The 23829-nt window shown below is 33.8% G+C and overlaps 1 protein-coding gene across 1 annotated transcript; it reads right to left on the bottom strand.

Annotated features, from left to right (window-relative positions):
* Positions 1–371: 371 nt before the first annotated feature.
* LOC124540024 (zinc finger protein Xfin-like) lies at positions 372–23307 on the bottom strand. Its single transcript, XM_047117423.1, has 6 exons — positions 22870–23307; positions 16662–16747; positions 3830–6545; positions 3077–3713; positions 2771–2976; positions 372–2659 (listed from the first exon to the last, which is right to left on the bottom strand). Exons 2-6 carry the CDS (start codon positions 16717–16719, stop codon positions 2398–2400), a joined length of 3879 nt encoding a protein of 1292 aa, XP_046973379.1. The 5' UTR covers positions 16720–16747; positions 22870–23307; the 3' UTR covers positions 372–2397.
* Positions 23308–23829: the final 522 nt, after the last annotated feature.

Raw genomic sequence — 23829 nt, forward strand, 5'->3', positions numbered from 1 at the left:
TTGAAAGAATATATCTAAAAATAAATATATTTTGAATAACATTCAATTCACTTTTCATAATTGCTTAGTGAATTTGCTATTGAAATTATATTATGGAATTGGAATGAGAATGGGAGCATATAAATCAAAATGTGGTTAAGAAATCTTATATGAAACATTTTGTACGTTAACATAGATTACATGATGTCACAAATATTTGATGGTTCAGGTATTTGTTCTAGGTATTCTCATTACAAATATAAGTGAACCAATTTGTCAGTTACTTCATTCTTCGTGCATGTATTATTATGTTCTGATAATAGTATTTTGAAATTATGAAGAATAAAAAAGGTAAAAATTTAGTAGGAGGTTAAGAAAATTTAAACAATTAATATAAAAGCAGTATTTCTTTATTTAATCCACCATAATGTATTTCACAAAAAACGTTTTTAAAACGACACTCGTATTGCAAATAAAGAGAGAGAGAGGCAAAAGTGAATAGTAAATACGCTTCTTAACATTATGAATAATAATTATTACATTAAAATCATGCATAAAATGGTAAATTTTAATTTATCTTTAACATTATAATCTTAAATAACATTAATATATTAAAACACACAAACTACTTTTTGAAAGGCCAAGCGGTGTTGCCACATCTTATAAATAGGACTTACATTTTAATCTATATCTAAATAAGTACGTAATTTAACTTAAATATCATTTTTATTTTTTTAATACAATAAAAACTATATATTTTTTAAGCACAGGTATCGAATACACTTCAATGTAATTACTGACCGTACATAGCAAATCATCTTTTATTATAATAATCGGAAATAGAAATTTATATAATTACAGTTTCAAACATTTCCTTTCCGTCTAACTATAATTGACATGAAGCAGGTTTTCAACTTAAAATAGCCACACTTATAATTAATACTTAATTAAACATCTATATATTCATATAATAATATATTATTTAATATTTAAGCTTTAGTGACATTAATTGAAATACTTTAATTTATACTGAATAAATTACAATATTATTGCTTATATAAGTAATTTTACACAATTTATAATATTACCCATTAATTTTAAAATATATTTTGTATTTGGTATATAGTTAGCGTCTTCTATTATACAAAGCAAAGTTGGAACTTAGGTATATTCTAGCGTATGATTCGTCGATCCGTTGAGGAGACTGAATTATCTAAAACTAACTTATATTAGCGAGTTCATAACCCAAGTTACAATAGTAATGCACCAAAAATATTAAAAAAATCGAAATAAAAAAACTATAACTCTGAAATATTCTAACAAAAATCGTTTAAAAAAAACTATCAAAAAACATCGTTTAGGTAAACAAAAGTCCACCAAGAGCCTTTGGTCTACGTACATAATTAGCTATACAATTTATATTAAGAGATCCTAAACTTTCTTAAAAGCAACATTATTAGTCTTTGTCGTAAAGAAATGCCATGAATTTGAGCAAACAAAAGTTATCCTACGAAAACTTATTTAGAAATGAAATTATTTAAATACTATATCACTATGTACAGAAAAAAAAGATGAATAGTTACATCATAGAATTCCTAAGCTAAAAAGACAAAAGATAGATGTAGAAAATATAGTTATACTTTAAAATACATAAGTACATCGCACGAATTTATACTATTCATTGGTAGGATATTATTATATGAGGTTCTATAACTATTTTATACCTTAATTATACTAAACATTATCATGAAAACTGACATTTGGTTATTTAGGTCGATATTTATAAAGAAAAAAATAATTGACTAGAAAATTTTGGATTTGAAAAGTATTTGGCTGAAATTCACAACTATGAAAATGAAACTGAAAATCGGTGAAGATAAAACGTGAATAATGCGACTAGATGAAAATGCATACGTGTTTTAGCTAGTTTATAGTAAATCTTAAAATATTAGGTACTGTTTCAAACCTCTCGATTCCTATAATATATACAGTATAATATAAAACAACACAATGTATTTGTAACACTACAAATTTCAGTGTACTTTGAACTGGCACTAAATATTTCGTTGCTCGTCACCCACAATTTTATATGTACATATAGTACCTAGAATAAGGCAGAATAGGACGGTATATGCTATAATAAGGCATCTAAAGGCACCTACGTATCTTATAAAGCTTATATACAATATTATAAAACGATATAGTCAAGAGAAATTATATTTATGCGAAGAGATCATCTATTCGACGATAGATGTCGCTGTGCAATATAAATAAAACTTAGCACTTGCTAAAAAGATACAACTATTCGTTGGTAGATGGCGTTGTAGAGGGTTTCTCGTTGGTTTTTGATTGTGGAATTTTTAGTCCTCGCGGTGCTAAGATAAGCCTAGCTGGGGTCACGAGGACTAAGGCGTACTCTCATTTGTTTACTCCTAAGAATTTAGCCGCTTCGTCTGCCGAGGAGAGTAGTTTGTTGATGATGGTCTTGTCAGGGATACCGAGAAGCTTGCCGATCAGGTCACCTCCGTTTTCGGTGTCGTTTTCGGCTTCGGATGAATATTTGCGTGACGTCATCTCGAGTTTGAGTTTTTTGTCGTAGGGCGCGGCGGGCGGCGAGTTGTTGTTGTTCACGTTGCTCGGGACCTCGTTACCGGAGCCATCGTCTTCTTGGTAGCGGTACCTGTGACAAAATATAAAATTAAATAATTTTCCCGTTAAACGATAAATGTTCAGTAATTACTTTCATATTTTAATAAGTATATATAATTTAAATCCTTAAATTTTTACTTACCCATTCGCTGCGTCTTCCCTTGGCGAGGATTCCTCATCATCGGTTTCTTCTCTGTGCTTCTTCCTGTGTCTCAGCATACTGTGCTTGAGTGTAAATCGCCGTCTGCATAGATCACAGGCGAAGGGACGCTCACCGGAATGTGTGCGCATATGACGGCGCAAATCCTCCGCAGACCAGAAGCGACGGATGCAGAATGCACAGACGACCTGATGAAAAATGTGTATATGTTAAATCATATTTTTTGGAACTATTTATGATTTAGTTTAAATAGCAGATAATTTTAGTTTTATTAAATTAAATAATTACCTTTCTATTCGCATGATCAGGGAATTTTCCCCTGTCATCATCATCAGCACTCTCGCTGCGATCACTAGCAGCGTCCAATGCGCCCTTGCTGACCAACTGCTCGTATTCAGCTGAATGTGCTGACGCCAGATGTTCCAACGCTACTGTTCTATCACCAAACGAACCCTCGCAAAGATGGCATTTGAAGACTAAACTACCATCTGCTTCTTCTTCAGGGTTTGGAGAACTCGGCTGCGAGTCTCCCGTCCCATGTCGAGACGCCATGTGCTTCTTTAGCGTTTCCAAGGACGAAAAAGTGCTCGTTGGACACGAGGCACACTTAAAAGGTCTTTCTGGCACACTTCTGTCATTCGTTTGTGGTGGCGTCATGGAATCTTGGATAGGTTCCGCCAATATGGCCTTAGCTGATCCTCCATGTTTCCTGAGCAAGTGGCGGTCGCAATTAGACTTGGTGGTAAAGAGGAGTGGGCAGTGGGGACATTTGAATGGCTTTTGCCCTGTGTGTGTAAGGACGTGTCGTCGAAGCGATGAAGACCAGGGGAATTTGCGGTGACAGTAAGGACACGATACGCGGTTCGGTGCGAGACTGTAAGCTGACTTCTTTTTTGGTGGTTGTATACCAGTGTCCGATTCTGACCTGCAAAGAAAAAATTAATGTAAGTATTTATTTATATAAGAAAATGATAGTATATCTGATATTATTGATATGAATTTAAGAATCTTAGCTAAGATTTATCTAATGAATCAACTTACTTATTTTCATCGCTTCCAGAGTTGTTTCCCTCGCTAGTGGATGCGACCAGACCCTCCTCGTCCTCTTCTTCATCACTTCGAGTTGGCACTACAGGCACCACATTATCTTGGCTTGGAACACCGTCTACTCCAGTCTCGGATTTTTCAGTGGTAATTGGGATTGGTTTATTAATAAGGTTTCCAGCTATCTTAAGATCAAAGTCTTTATTCAGCTCTTGTTGACGTGTAGCCATGAGGATTTCCGCTGCAGCTCTGTGCGCGGCGGAATGCTCATCTAGTTTCTGGTCATCTGTCTCCTCGTCGATAACCAGAGTATCGTCTTCGTCTTCCTCATTGTCAGCTACTTCGTCTGAATCTCTCCTTACAGGTGACCGATCGGAGGCTTGCAAAGGTCTTTCCAGGTGTCGTGCTAACAACGCATACTTGACTCGATCAGCTAGTGTGTCAGGCGTAGGGTACGGTGGAGGCGCTCGAGGTGTTGGACGCCTGACACTCCAATGTTGAGGATGTTGTTGCTTCACATGACGTTCCATATTTGAACGAAGTGTGAATCGCGCTGAACATTGCGAGCAAGAAAAGGGTCGTTCAGTGCGATAACGTCTTTGCTTTTGCTTAGGCATAAGAATACCATTTTTTATCACCATCTTTACGGAATCATTTTGAGAAACAAGATTATTATTTGTTATAGGACGTGGAGATTCTGAATGAGGTGGTGGGGTTGGCGTCGTAGAAACTTGGATAGGCTTTTGTTCTTCCTCTTCAGGTTCTTGTTTGGGTTGTGTTTCGGCTTCGTTTGTAACCAACCTACCTCCAGACATGCTAAGACTTCGGATAATTTCTTTTTGTATACGTTGTTTCATTTCGGTTATTTCTTGGGAATCCGTTGGGTGGGGAAAAAAAGAGGTCTGTAGAAAGTACGGGTTGATAGGAAATGAAGGCGGGATAGGTAAACCAGGCAGACCTGGTACAGCACTGGCATAAAGTTGAGACAGTTGAGTTGCATAATAGGAAGGATCAAGTTTTGGTAGAGAGTTTTCGAAAAGTCTTTGCTGAGCAAGGATTAATCTGGTTTTTTCGTAAGCCGTTGCGGCGGCTGTTGCAGCAACAGACGCGGAGTTGTCAAATGCGGGTCGCGATGGTGCTTTAGGTTCGTCATCATCTGTGTCGCGCTTTTTCTTGCTAAGATCTAACACATCACAACTATTGTTGTCACTCGTACTGAGGTCTACTGGAGCATCATCATTATAAGTTTCCGGTAGTAGATCATTGGTCTTAAAGGAAAGATCAGGTGTCCTGAATTCAGGTATTTGCGTGAGTTGTCCGATTCCCTTTACCTTGATTCTGGGCATTGGCGGATCCGACTCCCTCGGTGTTAAGGCGGGTGTATCAGGCAAAGCTTTTGTTAGAGATGTTACTGGATGTCTGTCTGTTATGAAACTGGGATTATAATGCGACAGTGGTGTACTGCGACCTGTGGGTTCACTGCGTCTTTCTACTTCTGGCGTGTGGAACGCTAGCGATCTCTTAACTTCTTCCCGAGCAAGTTTAGAATTTACTTCGTCATTATTGGGATCTTCTGATGGATGGTAAATTATTGAACGTTTCACGTCCTCTCTTGTTACTTTTGCGTGACGGTTACGTAAGTGACGTTCGCAATTGGCTTTCGTTGTAAAAGCGTAGTTGCATACAGCGCATTCGTAAGGCCTGTCACCATTGTGTGTTCGCATATGCCGAACGAGAGCCGCTTTGTCTAAAGACGCGTGGGGACACATGTTGCACTGGTATGGCCCGGGTCCAGTTCCACTAAGATGTACTCTGTTATGTCCTTTTAACGCCCTGAGGTTTGGAAATTTGGCGGGACATAATCTACAAGGGAACTCCCCACGCAATTTCATTCGCCTGAACTCTGCTGCGAAATTATCTTGTGTTTCTTCCTGTTCGCGCTCTTTAACGATTGTATCGGGAGGTGTTAATACTGCACTTTCTAATGCCACCCTTGTTCCAGTCAGTCGTTCTAAAAGACTTCCAGCGGAGGTGACGTTTAGGATGGATTGAATATCAGCCAGGTCTCTTGCAGCATCTATATGCCTTATTCCATTAGTAAGATGTCCATCATCGAATTTAGGGGTGAATCGATCCATCGGTGGAGTTAAGGTGCCTGGTATCCCAAAAGATCTGTTCCTTAGATCAAGTTTAGCGAAAAAATCTTCCCTTCGATCACGATCAGGACTGGATATTCGAGTGGATGACGTACAAGTTTTTCTGTGAATATCCAAGATTTGTCCCGATGGAAAATCTCGTGAACAGTATTCGCAGCGGAAACGTTGCTCTGACATAGATACGCGTGAACTCCGTAACATATCTGGTATTTTTTTAGCTGAATAATCTACGTAATCATCATAGCCGGATCTAGTGTCATCCCCGTGCGCTGTGAAGCGATGGAAATCGAAGGCATTTATTGAATCGAACCGCTGGAAACACTTGGGGCATTCGAATCGAGCCGTCCTCTTGTCTAAGGGAATGGGCGAAGGTGAGGTGGAAGCGGCTCGCTTTCGGGCGCGTCTGCAGTCCTCTTCCTCGCTTCGGTCTGACCTGTTATCACTGTCTATGCTCGTGGTGCGCGTTGCGCGCGTCTCATGATGTTCAATCTTCATTTCTTCCTCCTCCTGGCTATCCGCCTCTACTTTAGCCTCGCTGATGACTTCTGTTTTGATTTCTGCAACAACAAAGGAACGCGTTACTAACCATGGACTATGTTTGAATAACCGGGCGCTTTCATTTTACTATTCCAAGAAAACTCGACAATAGATGAGTCAGGCGGGTTCACTTGTACGAATGTATTTATTAGAACTATAGAATGAGATGTCTTTATTGTGAAACGATTTTAACAATCAGCTAATAGATTACAGAAATTAAAAACGTGATGTAAGCTTTTCTACAATGTTATTGATCAAGAATAATATCAATGTATGCTATAATACGATAGGTTTTGTGTTATTGGAGGCGATTATTCTTTAGCAATGTGACTTGCGCCTTAACCGCAGAGTTCTTGAGTGAATCAGTCATCTATTGTCTTAAAGATGGCAAACGTCAGGCACGTCTCGAAAACTTTAAAAGGATGGCCAGCGATCCCTTTAGAGATTTTAACAATGATTTTGTTAAAATGTTCATTGAATACATCTTAAATACAGACTTTATATAATATAAGGCTATAAAATCCTACCTCGAATTAGCTATAACAAATAAAAAGAAAATAAAAAAGATATTGCGTTTAGTTACACACACGGGGTATATATACGAGTTGACGCCCTATTTATTACTAGATACGTGTAGCTCAAACAATTTGTCAGACAGAATCAACTACATATATTTCTGAACGATTGAAATAAATTTACGAGACACTATGAGAAAAAAAAGCATTAGGATGAATAGCTTTGTCATTGCGAATGAAAAACAATATTTTCAATAGATTTTCAAAAAACAATCAAATCTCTACTAATATTGGTATATAAATTTGATTTCCAAATGTTTCCAACAACATAGATATAGCTTGAATGTATAGATATATTCAAACAAAGCATTTCTCAGCGGAGCGGCGATGGTTCTTTTGATCGCGTTAGAATGAGGTGTTTTCGTCGGCCTCTGGTTGGCTGGAGAAAAATCAATACTGTCATCTACTTCGCGACCGTTCTACGTATCGTAGCTGTGTGAGCCACGACTGAATAGGTAAACGGTATTACTAATGTTGATTCGAACACTTTAGCTTAGATATACTTCTGTATTTCGATAAACTGGTAAAATTAACAATTTCCATTACATATTTAGCACTATGTATATCTAACCTAACCTAACCTACATAATAATTAAAAGACAAGTTAGTTGAATAGATATTATACATTGAAAAATCCGAAACCTTAAGTATGATGAACAGTTGTTTAGTAGTTTTCAGTAATATATTTGTATTTAATACATAATATGCTTTATATAATTATATACCCGCAAGTTTAAGCGCAAAGTCATGTCATAAACGCGTCTTAGTTCGAAAAAGCTATTGAAAAGGGCGTTTCCTTTGTCAAGACGAAAGGGGCGTGACGTCACAGCTTTTGAATTAAACGGAAATTAGGTATAGTTAGGTCACCCTCATTACATTGAAACAAGTATATGCTTTGACGTTGCCACTTGGTAAAACCTTTTAATAAACATCCATTTTAGCACTAGCTTAGTTTTAAACCAGTTAGAACCGGTCATGCTAATATTTTGCACAATTTACTTTGGTTCTGTTGTTAATAAAACCCTGCTCAACTCAACACTTAAAACATTTAAGCGTAATAATTCTATGTAGTTTTGTCGCCATTGCAAATTCTTTTGTATGTGATAGGTGGCAAACGAGCAGGAGGCTCACCTAATGGAAAGTGCTTACCACTGCCTTTGGACATCTGCAACACCAGGGGGCTTGCAGGTGCGTTGCCAGCCTTTGAAGAAGGAGGACGCTCTTTTTTTAAGGTTATCATGTAGTATCGGTTCGGAAAAGTCTAGGCTAGCTTGTAACAGATCAGGTATTAATGTATATGATGCTTCACACGGAATTTTGTAAATCTTCTTCATTTGGACAAATTATATTTAAATATTAACTTGTCCTTTTGTTATACTCAAAGTGGGGCTAGTGTGTTGGCTATTTTAGTTTTCTCTGAGGGGAAAAACTGTTTTATATCTTCTGATAAAGGTTTTAAAGCAAACGCTTTATCAGCTTTATCTAACACTTAGTTATTGTTTAATAATGTCTTATAATATATATACAGTAATTTATGTTTATCTTAAGATTTAGAGCACTGAATTTATATGTCACATAAACTCAAAAAATATTTCTCTTGAGTATACAAATTTTGGATACGAAATACTTGATTTTTATGTATTTTAATTTTATTTTGAATGTTATTCGACATTGTATATAGTATTATATATACTAAATATCGTAATTACATCATAAATTTTCAATAAAAAAAGTAAGTTTTGTCCAAAAGAAATTTCAAATGCACATTTTAGATGAATTATTTCTATATATATCTATACTATAATTTATATCTATAGTCATGATTCGTCCTAGCTGATAAGCCGAGGCGGATAGCTAGTTTGAGTCGATGAACGAGAATGAATTACTACATTAATAATAATATGACGTCACAGTGATTCACGTGCAGGCAATTGGGATTTCTTATGTGATCGAGGTCATGCATCATCTAATTATCACATATGTATTGCTTTATAGGAAATTAGTTGACGAACGCGGCTTCGCTTGCTTTTTTAGGGGTGATTGTTATGTGTCGGGCAAAAAAAGTAGCCTATGTTGTACCTTGGAGTTCAAATTTGCCTCACATCAAACTTCATCAAAATCGGTTCAACGGTTTGGTCGTGAAAGAGCGACAGACAGACAGACAGAGTTTCGAATTAATAATATGAGTATAGATAATATATAATTGTCATAAATAGTTTGAGATGATTGTAAAATAAACTTGTATGAATATGAATACATTGTAGTTTCGTTTTTCGTCAACGTGTCATACCTAAGTAATTACTTCTTACGTTATCATCAATTACGACGCAAAACTAAGTATCCGTTTTCAGAGTTTTAGATAAAAACATCCGGTTACGAGAAACGATCGAATTACCTAACGCGACGAATACACTCTTTCGATTAAAAAATAATTATATCAATCGATGTATTTGTTCACAATTTTAATTATATATTTTTTATTACTTTACATTGGATTTTGTTTCAAACTTTTCTATGTAATGTTTGAATTTAATATTTTATTTTATTTATCATAAACTCACGACTCGCCCTTGCTTCGAACAGGGGCCAAACTGAAACTAAATGTTCCACGGAATTTGTTAAAACCATATTAGAAATTTCTATATTATCAGTTTTTTTTTACTATTTTGTCTATGTATTTATATCGAACTGCTTAAAATTGTTAAGATCTAAGCATACTTAGGGACAGACAGCGGTAAGCGACTTTGTTTTATACTATGTAAAAAATATAATAGAATGCTGTACAGTATGATAAGCCTAATTAATTAAAATATTTTTTAACATTAATTTTCAATCGATCTCTTGGTTGTAAAATTATCTGTAGAATTTTAGTATAGCGAAGAACAGGGAAAAATTGGCGCTGTTGCGATATCTATTTCCAAAAGAGTAATTTAATTACAAGAAAGAGATAGCAATACTTTTCTTCCCGCTCTGTCGAAAAATGTTTACGACAAAATCGACACGAATATTGGGTACTGTAATGATATACCTAAATTGTTTATAAAATCATTATAATACTCTCAATTTATTATGAACGATGCGATCGCGAACGAAGTTCAAATATAATCAATTAATTGATCAATGTACGTTTTGTGTCGTATTTCTAAGAAATTATCGTATCACGCAATCTCATGAAGTAATCTGATGCGTTAGTCCACGACCGCTCTTACACCGTTTTGTAACGATACATTTGTATCATATAGACAGGTGGACGGACTAATGGTAGGTGGTCACCATCGCATGAATGCACTGACGGAAATAAATCAAATCAAAATAAACTTTATTCAAGTAGGCTTTGTACAAGCACTTTTGAATCGTCATTTTACAATTAAGTGAAGCTACCACCGGTTCGGAAAGTAGATTCTGCCGAGAAGAACCGGCAAGAAACTCAGTGGTTACTCCTTTTTAACATCTAAAAATACAAAGTCATGTTAGTTAAATACAATTATTTAAATTAATATAACCATTCCTCCACCAATACGCCACCAACGTGGTCAAAACTAAGATTTTATGCCGTCATTTACACTTATTTAACTATTTATTTCTATATATATTATTAGTAAATTGAACCCATATACAGACGAATCTCATCATAAATATACACATATCGTATCATGAAAGTAAGCCACATGTGTACGCATGTGACCAGCCTATCGGAGCAGCGAGGTGGATAAGCTGGAAATATTGTTAAAAGGAGAGGATTCCAGCAATGGGACCTTAATAGGTTACTTTTGTTTTCATATGACATATACACATTGTGGAAAAAATGATCATAGAAAATCAGTACGTTGTTATATTTTGGAAATTTAAAGACGGCTTTTCGATATATGTAATATATTCCACGCTTCTTTTACTTATTATAAAGTTTAATCAAAATTATTACCATAAGAATTAACAACATTAAATGCTAAATACATACAAATATGAACTAAAACTAGTTACTGTATAAAATAGCAAAATGGATTAATTATTATGAATAAAAATATTCGCTTGAGGACGAAATAATGTTGCCAGTTTGAAGAATATACTAAATAAGAACGATCCTGATTGGTTGTTCGTACAACTCGACGGGAAAACTATCGCAATAATATTATTAGTTCCATAAACAAAAGATCGTCACGGTGTGACGGTGTGAACCCTTTACGCAACGTAAGTAATTGTTGTACGCGGAAATTGCGCGTTTAGTGGCGAAATGTCGAAATTTGTCACTTTTCGAAGAATTATCTTGTAATGCAGATTCGGAGGCGTTCGATGAAATATTATAAGCAATAATTTGGATACTAAATAAATACTCGTTACGGCTGTATTTTAATATTCAGATTTTTTTTATAACAACAACAACAACAGCCTGTAAATTCCCACAGCTGGGCTAAAGGCTTCCTCTCCCTTTAAGGAGAAGGTTTTGGAACATATTCCACCACGCTGTTCCAATGCGGGTTGGTGGAATGTTTCCTCACGATGTTTTCCTTCACCGCTGAGGAGTCACGTTTAGGTAGGTATATTTCATCACTTGAGAGGAGACGTGTGACGTATTTAAGAGATTCCACACCTATCAAGTTTACGATACTTGTATATTCTCGGGACGGTTGTAATATTAAGGCAATTGCGTGTCCTAAGTGACGACGTTCACGGATTCCAAAGAAATACTAGAAATGTTTAGACATGGCAGACCAGAGATACTGTCATATCTGCAAGCAGACCGAAATCGGTTGCTGGAAGATCTGCGTCCACAATACGCCTTTACTTAAGACGCACACTACAACTCTACAACCTTTTATCAGCTATGTACAAGTTACTGTAATATATAGGGGGGAAGTGGCATGAAAGACCGAGGTTTTGAAATGTTGGATTATTTTGATAGTTTATTCAAGATTACTGGTTGATGACAATAGAAAGTTTTATAAATTATGATGATTATTACTTGCAATTTCTTCAATTAGGTATTGCTGAAAATATAGTAGTAGTAGTAGTAAACTAGATCTAAGGATACATTGCATAGAAGCCGTTATAAAGGTGGTCAAGGGATACGTATAAAATCACGATTGAAACAACCATCAAATTCTCAGTCGAGTTCACTCAAGTTCATATACGGAGAAAAGGTGTGACATACATGCTTGCGCCGTGACTTCCTCCTTCCCGCTTATACGGAATTTAAATCGACCTATCACCATCCAGGCAATATCATCCTTTAACGAATATTTCATACAATTCTCGACCTTATCGGAATGTAATAAGGCGGTCAATTTCGTCTAACGGTCACGACATCGCATATTATAATTTGATTGATATGGTTGGGACGTCGCCGATACCGCTTTCTGCCACACTCCAATGAGCTCAACGGTACTGAATTACACCGTGTATCTTAAGCCCTCATTTATGGTGTCGCCATTGACAATTACCGACCGGTGAAGATTTCAAAAATATTATCGAAACGATTTTGTCTCTTAATCGTATAGCGCTAACGTCGATTTTCGAAAGACGTACGAAAGAAAGAGGTCCGATATGTGACAGTAACATGGCTATTGTCTAGAAATTGATAATTTGCTTTTGTTGGACAGCCTCGTGTAATACGATTCAATTTACGAGTGAAATTTAATGCGGTAGGCGTACTGCTAATTTAAACTACATGAAAACATTTCATATAAACGCTAAAAACGTATAGAAACTGTTTCATTAAAATGCATTCGTAGTTAATTAAAAAGCATTCGTTCGATTTTCAAAACGGGCTATCTTGAATGATCCTGATGCAAGGCGCGGCCATTTTGTGAAGTTATAACGAATGCAAGTCAGGATCGCGTCTTCCGCGACAATTTAACGGTTTCTTTGCTCCTGGTTATGATTCTATTTATCAAGCGAGCCCTGAATGAAAATAAAGGTACGGTTATTAGGACTTTGGAACACGTTTCAAATTTAATCTTGGAACGTATCGAGAAAGTTCCTAGAGAACGTTGGAAATTGTTCTTAGTTAAATTTTTTTAATTCTCAAAATGTCAATTCTTATTATGACTTATTAGGCATAATATGTATAATAAAGGATTAATTGTCTGTCGTTATTTATATATATATATATATATTATAAAATTATAATTGTGCAATATTCATTATTACAACGTATAAAAATAACTAAATACTTTTTTCAGCTGCTTATTGGCTTTGGCTATTGAAAATAGCCCTTCAATTCTCTATTATAAAATGTTACTTAATAATTATTTTGAATATATATTAACTATATTTATTAAATCTGTTCTCGCGAATTTTGTCAAGGTATGTGTTTCTCATAAATTCTATGTACACACACACAGTTAAAGGGCACTTTTAGATAAAATGTACTAAATTGGAGAATAATTAACTCAAAAAAATGTATGCCTATTTATTAACAAAAACGGAAACTTGATCATAATGTAATTTTTAATATGATTTCTCTGATTTTTATTACACACACTGTCTAAGAGATGGCGTTAGTAGTACAGTGTGCATCGAATTGCCGCTAGGGATACCATAGTTTTTCGTACTCTTTGACACTGAGGTCAAATTATATTAGTAATGTAAGTCACATAATTATTCTTTATTTTATTCTGCATAAGATTATTTATTAAATAGAACATTTTAGAAAGATTTTTTTGTGAATAAGCTTCTTATTTACAATTTATCCTAGCAAGAAATACTTTTACAGTGATTTCAATTAATTGATATATTTTGGATATAAGATAACACAAATTTATAATATTATTAGTACATTGTGAATTACGTAGTGTATTTAAGTTTAAAGCGTGATTTCTCTTTGAATTGTCAACCTAAGGGTGTCTGCTATTAAGGTACCGAAGCGTTTAAGATAAGTTCAATTCGGTGACACATTAACAAACTCCACACGTATCCCGTACATTAACTTCAGGTACACGTGTGGAGAAGGTTGTTTACCTTTCACGGTTCAACTAAACTTTAATTTATTCCCTAGAACCCATGGTATGGAGTCGAGAATTAAAGGGTAATATAAGTATTCATCATTTTCTGTATTTGTTTACTAGATACGTTGACAACAGATAATAAACATATATTGAATAATTGTCTTTCTAAATTTAAATTTTTGGAGAATCTACTGTTGATTCGAAAATTTTATTCAATTTTGAAACAAACGCCTGTATCTTTCATTTCCCTTGTATTTCATCAGCTCATCAATGCTGTCGCTAATATTCAAAAGAAATTTTCCAGCCGAGCTATCTTATCCGACGGATGTGTCGTCATTGCGCACGTGACGAAAGGTAAATATTAAATAGCATTTACTCATCTCAGTTATCATTGCCCAGTCGTCCAAATTTGCCGATCCGGATAGGCCTGGACGAAAAGATACCGTTATATTCCACAGTGATACGCCTCTTTGTCGTATTTGTCATAGTTAGGACATTCTGAATCTTATCGGATGACCTTCGAAATTCTCAGAATTCATGTCTGTTGTTAAAAAAATATTTTTTAATGATTGTTTTTTTATCGATTATGTTCGAAGTTGATCTATTTGGGTCAACTATTATTGTCTTAAACTTGCAATCGGCGGTTTTATTCTATGTCTATAAAAATATCGATTTTTTTTACGCATACCACGCTAAAATCGATCAATATGCCGACCTGAATTTGTTTGAAAAGTTTTAGCTAAACATACAACGTAAAACGCGTATCCGAGTCTAGTAGTACACACATAAAAATAAAAGAAATGTTTCGATTGAAACATATTTACAATAATACAGCTCACGTAATCCTCAATGTACGAGATATTGTAAACACAGGTGTGATGATCACAAAAGGATGTTGCGCGCTCCCGAGAGATAGATTCTGCGGCTGAGCAAACGAAATACCGACGATTGTCTTAATGAGTTCCTAATGAAGTATTCTTTTAAGAGAATACGACTTGAGAAATGTTGGTGACGAAATTCTTAGTTGAATCGAATTATACACCTTGTGTTAGAATAGGAATAGACACGGTCAGTCAGCTCGCGACTACGACAGGTGCGATTCTGTGGAAACGTTCGACGAAATAATAAATCGATCTCGACTAAAGCCCAAACGTAGTATTTAAGATAACACAAAAAAAGTAATGAAGAGAATTATTGTAAAACTAGTTGTCGCCTACGGCTTAGCTCGCATTTTAAGATGTTAGTTGTCCTGTGTTAGGCAAAAAAGTAACCTTCGTCCTTTCCTGGAATGCAAATTTGCTTTATACAAAATTTCATGAAATTTCGTTCAGCGGTTTGGTCATGAAAACGTTATAATTATATATATATAACGCTATAATATATTTCATAGCAGAGGGACATTTAAAATATTATAATATACCTAAAGTAAATAAATTTGTGTATTCTCTTTGTATTAAATCAAATATCATACTTAAAGTACAAAATAAGAGTAATGTAGTTATGTCGTGTTACAATTGGTACTTTATATATATGTTCATTTTCCCGTTCTCTTACCCAATAGGTATACAATAAAATTATCTTGATTTCATTATGATGTATAAGATTTAATCATTCGTTTAAACTTCGTTACTATTATCAATATTCTTTATCGCTTATTTATTTTAACGAGAATTTTAAAGATAAAACGCCAATAAACATGACACATCAATTACATATGGCGTATGGAAAATATCTTTATTTTCTGCGATCCTAACAGTTGATTGGTCGTTTTACTATAAATAATTTATCATTTTTCGTATTTCAACAATTTCAAGCCACTAAAAGTGTTCAAGGCTTTTTCTTTACAGTATATAAATATATATTTAAAAGTATTATTAAACTTTTAAATTAATACATTTTTTCGTCTTCTATAAATTCTTTAATTAAAAAATAAGAATTGTGTCAATTTTTCTGATTTTTACCCAGGGCTACACATATATTGCGGGTAGTTACAAATATTCGGTGTCGAGTAACGCGCACGCGCCAAGTGTTTGCTACCAGAAATTATCGTCAGTCGTCAAATTACCACAGAGGTGATAACACGGATCGTCTTACGAGATGTCGATTGTAATAATGACTTATGGTTATTGACTGGTGCTTTGCTTACATCCTGTTTTTGTTTTGTAAAAGATGATCTTTATACTTCAGGAAGTCAATGAGATAGCTCATCAATTAGATTTGTATTGTTAGTATTTCTACTGCAGCTACGAATATGACGTCTACAGCAGCCTGTAAATTTCCCACTGCTGGGCTTAGACCACCTCTCCCATTGACGAAAAGGTTTTGAATATTCTTCACCACACTGTTTTAATGCGGGTTGGTGGAATACACATGTGGCAGAATTAAATTAGACATATACAGGTTTCCTCACGATTTTTTCCTTCACCGTCGAGCACGAGATGAATTATAAACACAAATTAAACACATGAATATTCAGTGATGCTTGCCTCGATTTGAACTCTCAATAATCGGTTAAGATGCACGCGTTCTAACTATTGAGTCATCTAGGCTCTTTATATGATGAATATAGTATAAAAATATGTTTTGTTTACTTCTATACGTAAAAGGTGTTACTCACGTTGGGATGCAGGCGGCTCGGCCGCGGGAGGCGCGGGTGCGCTGGCGGCTCCCTGCATGGCCCGCGACGCGCGTCCGCGACGGCGCCTGCGTAACAAAGGGCTTTATGAGTAATTTAAATCTATATAATATCGATTTTGCTGACCTAATTGAGCCTATGTTGGCTTAAGATGGAAAAAAGTATCTTATCAATAAAAAAATGTATCTGTCTTAAAACTATGGAACATATGTAGTTTTAAGTAATATGTGTATTTATAATTATTTAGTAAAAGAATCTTTAACAATACATACTAGGTATTTCTTGAGATAACGTAAGGTTGATAATTCTAGTGACCAACCCACAATAGTGATCAATAATATAGATTTATTAGACAAAGAGGCGCGTGAGTCACAAATCCTTATGTTTATCGATTCGTTTCCTGTAAATGTTCTTCATTACTAAACGTTATTAATACAAATGAGTCCATTTCTTTTCCGTATATGACTTTATTTAAATTAGATCACATTTAAAATCAAAGACACGCAACATCATGTAACAAACCAATATAAATTCTCGAATTGTTTTTTTCAAATAATTTATCTTCATTGATACAATCTCTCTATAAAAAGCGATCGTTTAATAGTGTTGTATGATAATGTTGCAGCTTATGTTCTGCACTTTGAGTGACCTATTATAGAGACAATGCGTGCTAATAACCTGGCGTTGGAATGCACCGTGCTACCTGCGACTCAATACGACTGTAGCTTATGTCTCGTGGACGCCATTTTGTCTATCTGAGCCTTTATCTAAACGTATTAGATGTTTATATTGAATTTAGTTTAAATGTTTTCAATATTTTTGTTATATAGATGAACTAAATATGCATCACAATCGTAATAAATCGTTTAGTGTAAATAATTAGTGCAAATGATACTATAGGGCTAACTACATACCTTTATTTCATGATGATTCTTTAAGCAAAGATAACTATTGAAAAAAATGAAGTAATTATACATTTTTTCTGAACAATATTCAATATATTCCGTTGAAATCCGTAAGCATGGTATCCCTATTTCATTAAAACAGCTCGAAAACTGAAGACGTTTGAAACCTTTAAAAGGCGAGCGATATAAAATTACAACGATTTTCTATACAATCTCCATATCTCATACATTTTCCGTGTCAGTTTTCGCAAAAAACGCAAACGAATGACAATGAAAACCGACCGTCGGTGCCTTTGAAGCCTTACGTTACTGAGAAACGTGTAAGAATCGTAATTCAATATTTATTACTATCTTAGCATTGACGATAACAGTGAGAGCTATTATTACTTTATGGTCGATTGGTGATGATATCATTTTAAATAAATTCATTTGTTCTAGTACAAGGGGGGAGGGGCTGTATAAGTGCAGGCTATTCCAATCGAAGGATTACAGAAACAAGCCTTAGATTTGCTAATAGATTATATAGTATGTAATACAAACAATTATGTTTACACTATTTATATACACAATTTAAAGTTTCGATATAATTTTTGCCGCCATGTTTTATTTATTTTTTAGGAATCTGTATTAATTGTTATATACTGTAGCTTATTCCCGATATCCACCAATGTTAAGTCAATTAAATAAAGTCGTTTATTTATTTATTTACCTACGTTTTTTTATTACATAGGTGGCAAACGAGCAGGAGGCTCACTTGACGGAAAGTGACTACCACCGCCCATGGACATCTGCAACACCAGGGGGCTTGCAGGTGCGTTGCCGGCCTTTAAGAAAGGAGTACTCTTTTCTTAAAGGTTCCCATGTCGTATCGGTTCGGAAAAACCGCCGGCGAAAGCTGGTTCCACAAAGTGGTTGTTTTAATTCTGTGATTGTAGTTATAATAACAATCCTTAAATGAAAACTTTGGTTTGTGAACGCACCTGAATCTGTATTTTGTCTATGATGAAAATAAACATTAAGCTTTGTTTAAGCGTTAGAGTTTAAATGAAAGAAAAAACAATTTTCATAAATATGGCGAGTCTCCTCAGAATCACAAGATGGCGGCCATCGTGAGCTTTATGCGATTTGTTATGTTTCATTTATAATCTACTGGCATTATTTTTTTTAAATAATGCTGTTTAGGCATTACTATGTGATTTTTTTATTTCTATTTTTCTTAGATCATTTCATCTTAATAGTAGATTGTCATTGCGGTGTATTGATTGTTTTTTTTTTTTTAATTTTCAAACGTGATCAAGAACATAGGTTGTTCATTTACAGATTTTATATAACCTTTATAGTTTGTACATATTTTCCACAATATTTTTTTTTCGAAACCGTTATGATGTACACAAATTCCTCACAAGAAATACTCATCGTTTAGGTAGAGAATCAATTAGTCTCGCTTATCAGTGATAAGTCACAAGGATTTCACCTGTTATCAGTGCAGACGTGATCGGTCGACAGTGGTAATCTATTACAAATAATTATTTATAAATTTGTCAACTCAATATGAACATCTTGAATGTTAAGATTAAATTGCAAGAAGTCCTTAGATTGTATAGATCAATACTTTAATTTAACACATTTGAATGTGTAGGATATAATATATAGCATTATTAAAGATTTACAAGTGTGATTATCTCTTGCTTTTCATAAGATTTGTGTGTATGTGTGTGTGTGTGTATGTGCGTATAACGTACATTCGCAAATGTCTTCATATATTCAGAGAACTGATAATATCAGCTAACTATTTAAAACTGTTGAGTAATAGTATAATGACTATCTGATTTAGTTGTCAGCTTACTTTTGATATTAAAAAAGCTTATTTCTTATCTATGGTCTTTATATATGTAACATTTAGAAAAGCAGACTGAATTGTAAGTTAGTCTTAGTGGTTTGGGATGCTTTTCGCTATTTGAAGTTGTTTTGCGTGACACTACACAAAGCGTACATTTTTTTGATACATATATACAATAATCTATTTTATTATCTCCATAAATTTAATGGTAATTAAATCTTAATGTACCACCACATAAAAAAATTAAAAAATGTAATATCAATGATCCTGGCAACATTACATAAGATTTTATGTAAAACCGTAACGTGTAGTACACATTAAGAATGAGGTAATAATATTTAAACTAATTAAAAATATATGGCAATACTTTATAACGAATCCGTGACCAAGCTGTTATGTCTCCAGTTTTATTGTATTCATGTATATATCACCTAAACGTGTTATAAGATGTTATTTATTTTTCATATATATATATATATATATATATATATATATATATATATATATATATATATATATATATATGCTATTGGTATTGTATCATGTATATTATTTTTTTTACATATAGGGAAGCAAGAAGGTTCTAACTAGATTAATGTATTATTTATTTCTTATTAGATTCCGATTCCTCTTTAAAATCTAGCCAAACTTTTTTGAGTATCATCGAATAAAGACAATTTCGTGAGGCATCCTGTCTTAATCGGATATATATCTGCCATATATGTATCGGTGATATGAAATAGACTTAACCTTAAGCGCATAGGAGGTTCTTACGACTAACTGCGTTCCATGAAAAAAAAAGTATACGCTTTAATTCATATAAAGAAAAAAAAAACGATTTTCTGCTTGTAACTTTGTATACTATGTTATTCGGTTTCGGTTACTCCAATAATCATGATCATGACGTCATGATCGAACCAGGATTGTTATTACCGCATGATTTATTCGACTTTAGTACCCATCATCATTACTGAAAGGGAAGTGGTCACCACTGGTTAGACTTTGGCGCTATAAGAAGTATCAATCATTACTTCCATCGCCAATGCGCCATCATTGGCAGCCAAGATGTTATGGCCCTTGTGCTTTCTTACACTGTCTTACTTAACCTTCAAACCGGAACACAACAATACACGGCAGAAGACTAATATGAAGTGAATTTATCTTTATCATTACATAGTATAAAACAAAGTCGCTTACCGCTGTCTGTCCCTATGTATGCTTAGATCTTTAAAATTACGTAATGGAATTTGATGCGGTTTCTTTAATATATAGAATGATTCCAGAGGAAGGTTTTTGTATATGGAAATGGACAATCTAGTAAAGAAACCTTGATAATCTTAGATGTTTCTAATGTGATGTCGTAAATAAACAAATTCTGTAGTGTTTTAGTATTAGTATCGCACCCGTGAGATGCAGGGGCGGTGACGATCGAGTTCCCAGTCGAGTTTCGAGATAATTTTTCACAGAATAACTCCCCAGCAGCCATTTGTTATTTGTCGTTGTTTCTTGAAATACGCTTACGTGCTTAATTAATGGTATACGAATCTTTTGAGAGGCTGACGCAATCATACAAGATAACTCGTATCTCACACTTGAAACGTAAGTGCAATTATGATAGTGGTTTGAGATGAAACGGAGATTTCAACTTGTTATTTCTTTTACAATCTAATTGTTTTTGTTGTTTTTATATTCATATCGGATGCTTGTTATATTTCTTTGTCCAGTTAAATATATTAAATTAAAAAAGTAAAAACAGATTATTTTTATACAGTTCAAATTTTGAATTTAGAAAATATTCCTATGATTTTAAATACCGCGTTTCAGCGCCATCGTTTTTAATTATTTTTTCTTCTAAATACGAGCATAGAAATAATGATTATCATACAATTTACCTATTTTGTAACTATCTTATTACATATTTGAATTTATTTTTTCTAAATAGATTTCCCTTTAAAGGCATGAATAAGAAATGATTGTATTTACAGTATATAAATCTTATATATAGCATTATGTATCAAGTACATAACATTACTGTTTCTGTAAAGCATAATAAAGCTACCCTTTTGATCTGATGACGAAGAGCTGAAAAGACACCCGTTATCTCATCAGTAGTTTCAAGTATTTAACAATTCTAACAAAACAAAATTCCGAATTTGAATTTTAACGATGTATTACTCATACATATTATGTTATTCGACTAAAATCTATATTAATTATTACATTATTTCTTGTGGAAACTCTTACGTTCATATATTTGATTTTCAGAACGAATCGCTTAAGACGTTATTCTATTAATATATTGGCAGATTATTGGAAATTTTCTAGGGGATAAAAATCAACAATAACTTTATTATTTTTTTATATAATGATTTATTTTATTGAACCTTTTTTTTAATGATGAAATAATTCTTATTAGATTTATTTTTGTATGGAAAAACATCGTTATTAATAATATAATTAAACATCAATGTTTAATTGATTTTAGACTTCTGTTAGCTACATAGGTAGGTCTAACATGCATGCGTCGGATTATATACCTACTAGGATTTTTTGTAAATAACACGTAACTATACATTTCTCATTATTAAAATAATCTGTGAAAGATTACATTAAATTTGCAATATTAACAACACAATTGTTAAAGTTATTAAATGTTTCTTTTTGGAATATTCTAATATAACCTAAAATTTTATATGAAGCGTTTCGGATCTTTTTTTTAAATTATACTTAGTGTTTTTATTTATTATATAGATAATTTATGTAAATATATTTTTAGAGACAAATGTTATATTTTTATACTTAGTCATGTTAAAAAAAATATGATCGTATTCAATGGTATATAAATTTGATTAAATAGTCTCATTGAAAAAAATTTAAATCCTAGTCAAGGAAAAGGAACGTTGTTTCCTTTGTTTATGATAAAAAAAGGGAAAGCCACAATGGTCCGTCGGAGAATTTATATTATTTGCATACATAAATACTGGCTGAATTTAAAAACATAAATACTTTTTTTATTTTATGATGTGCGAAAAAAGGTTTGAATCAATTTTAATCATTCAATCAAATATTTTTATATCACCGTTATTTAAAACACAAACACAATTTCAAATAAAAAGAAAATTGTAATATTTTAATGATTTTTTTCATTAATCATAACAACAATATATCACTCGCTTTTAAATAAAATACCAATTACGTAAAATATTGCTGCACAATTAATTTGACTAATTTTTGGTATTGTAAGAAAATTTTTAGAATAAAAAATAACCTATTTTTGTTTTAAAGTAAGGTCAACAAACGACAAAGCATTTGTCAGCCGCTGCAGACACTGAGCCTACTCGATAATATAATAAGGAATCACTTAGGCACCTAAATACAAGCACAGGGCAATGGCAGCTGTAACAAACGATAATTTGCATTGTAATCTAATCGGTCTAGCACTTACCCAATCGTGGATAATTTTTACGCTATCACACGTCGCCTGAAATTATTGTAACGAAAAAAGTCCAATTCCACAAGATCGAGCTTCCAGTCTCTCACTTATCACAACAGCAGTTTAACACAGATTTTACAGTCTTTCAAACACTAAAACAAATGTTCTAAGGCACTATTTCTTTTAAATAATGTGCATCGGTCACTCGTGTTGGTGGAATATCATCTTCCGCGGGAACGACAACCTCGCGCGGCGAGATGTCGTCTCCTTGTGATTGTGATGAGAGTACGCACTGTCGCTCTGCTCTCGGGGGAGCAGAAGATGGCCGCCGATTGGTCGAGAACGGCGCGCGGGGAGAAGGAGAGAGCGCATCTCGCATGGGACGGGATAGAGTGAGACGGATAGTGTCGATCGTTTCGTCGTCCTGCTACAGATTGTCCGGCGGGCGAGTTCAGGTGGATCATTGAGAGTGCGTAGTGATAATATGGAGATGCCCAAACGAGTGTTCTGTTTTAATCAAACATTATTTAGTGCGCATTATCTATAAGATTAAAATAACAATATGGCGACAAATTTATAATGTTTTTATAAATAAGACAATAAATGGTATAAAAAAAGATAATATTATTGTTATTCAATGATGAATTCATTAATTCGATAAATAAATAACACATTCCTTGTTTTATTTTAATAGTTAGATATTTCTTTTTTCTTAAATAAAAAATTAGGTAATGGTCGAAAGTAAGAACAGAGACAAGCCGTTATTCCTAATTAAGCCTTATAATCTATTTTCTTAGAAGCCCATTACTCCATTGCTCTAATAACAAAGAATTATTTTTAATTATGTTAAAAAAAATAAGATTGTAAATTTTACATAAGCACGCATAACATATACGTACTATCTGATTTATAAGTCGTAATAATATATCGTACTCACAGAACTATTCGTTCGAATCCTACTCAAGCTGATTA

The sequence above is a fragment of the Vanessa cardui genome, chromosome 24 (assembly GCF_905220365.1).
Source record: "Vanessa cardui chromosome 24, ilVanCard2.1, whole genome shotgun sequence".
Taxonomy (NCBI): Eukaryota; Metazoa; Arthropoda; class Insecta; order Lepidoptera; family Nymphalidae; genus Vanessa; species Vanessa cardui.

Coding starts and splice junctions, on each gene's coding strand:
- LOC124540024 (XM_047117423.1), bottom strand. CDS start 16,719: ATGCAGGGAGCCGCCAGCGCACCCGCGCCTCCCGCGGCCGAGCCGCCT. Junction 6,546..16,661: donor CGAGCCGCCTGCATCCCAAC/GTGAGTAACACC, acceptor TTGTTGTTGCAG/AAATCAAAACAGAAGTCATC. Junction 2,977..3,076: donor CTGATCATGCGAATAGAAAG/GTAATTATTTAA, acceptor ATTTTTCATCAG/GTCGTCTGTGCATTCTGCAT.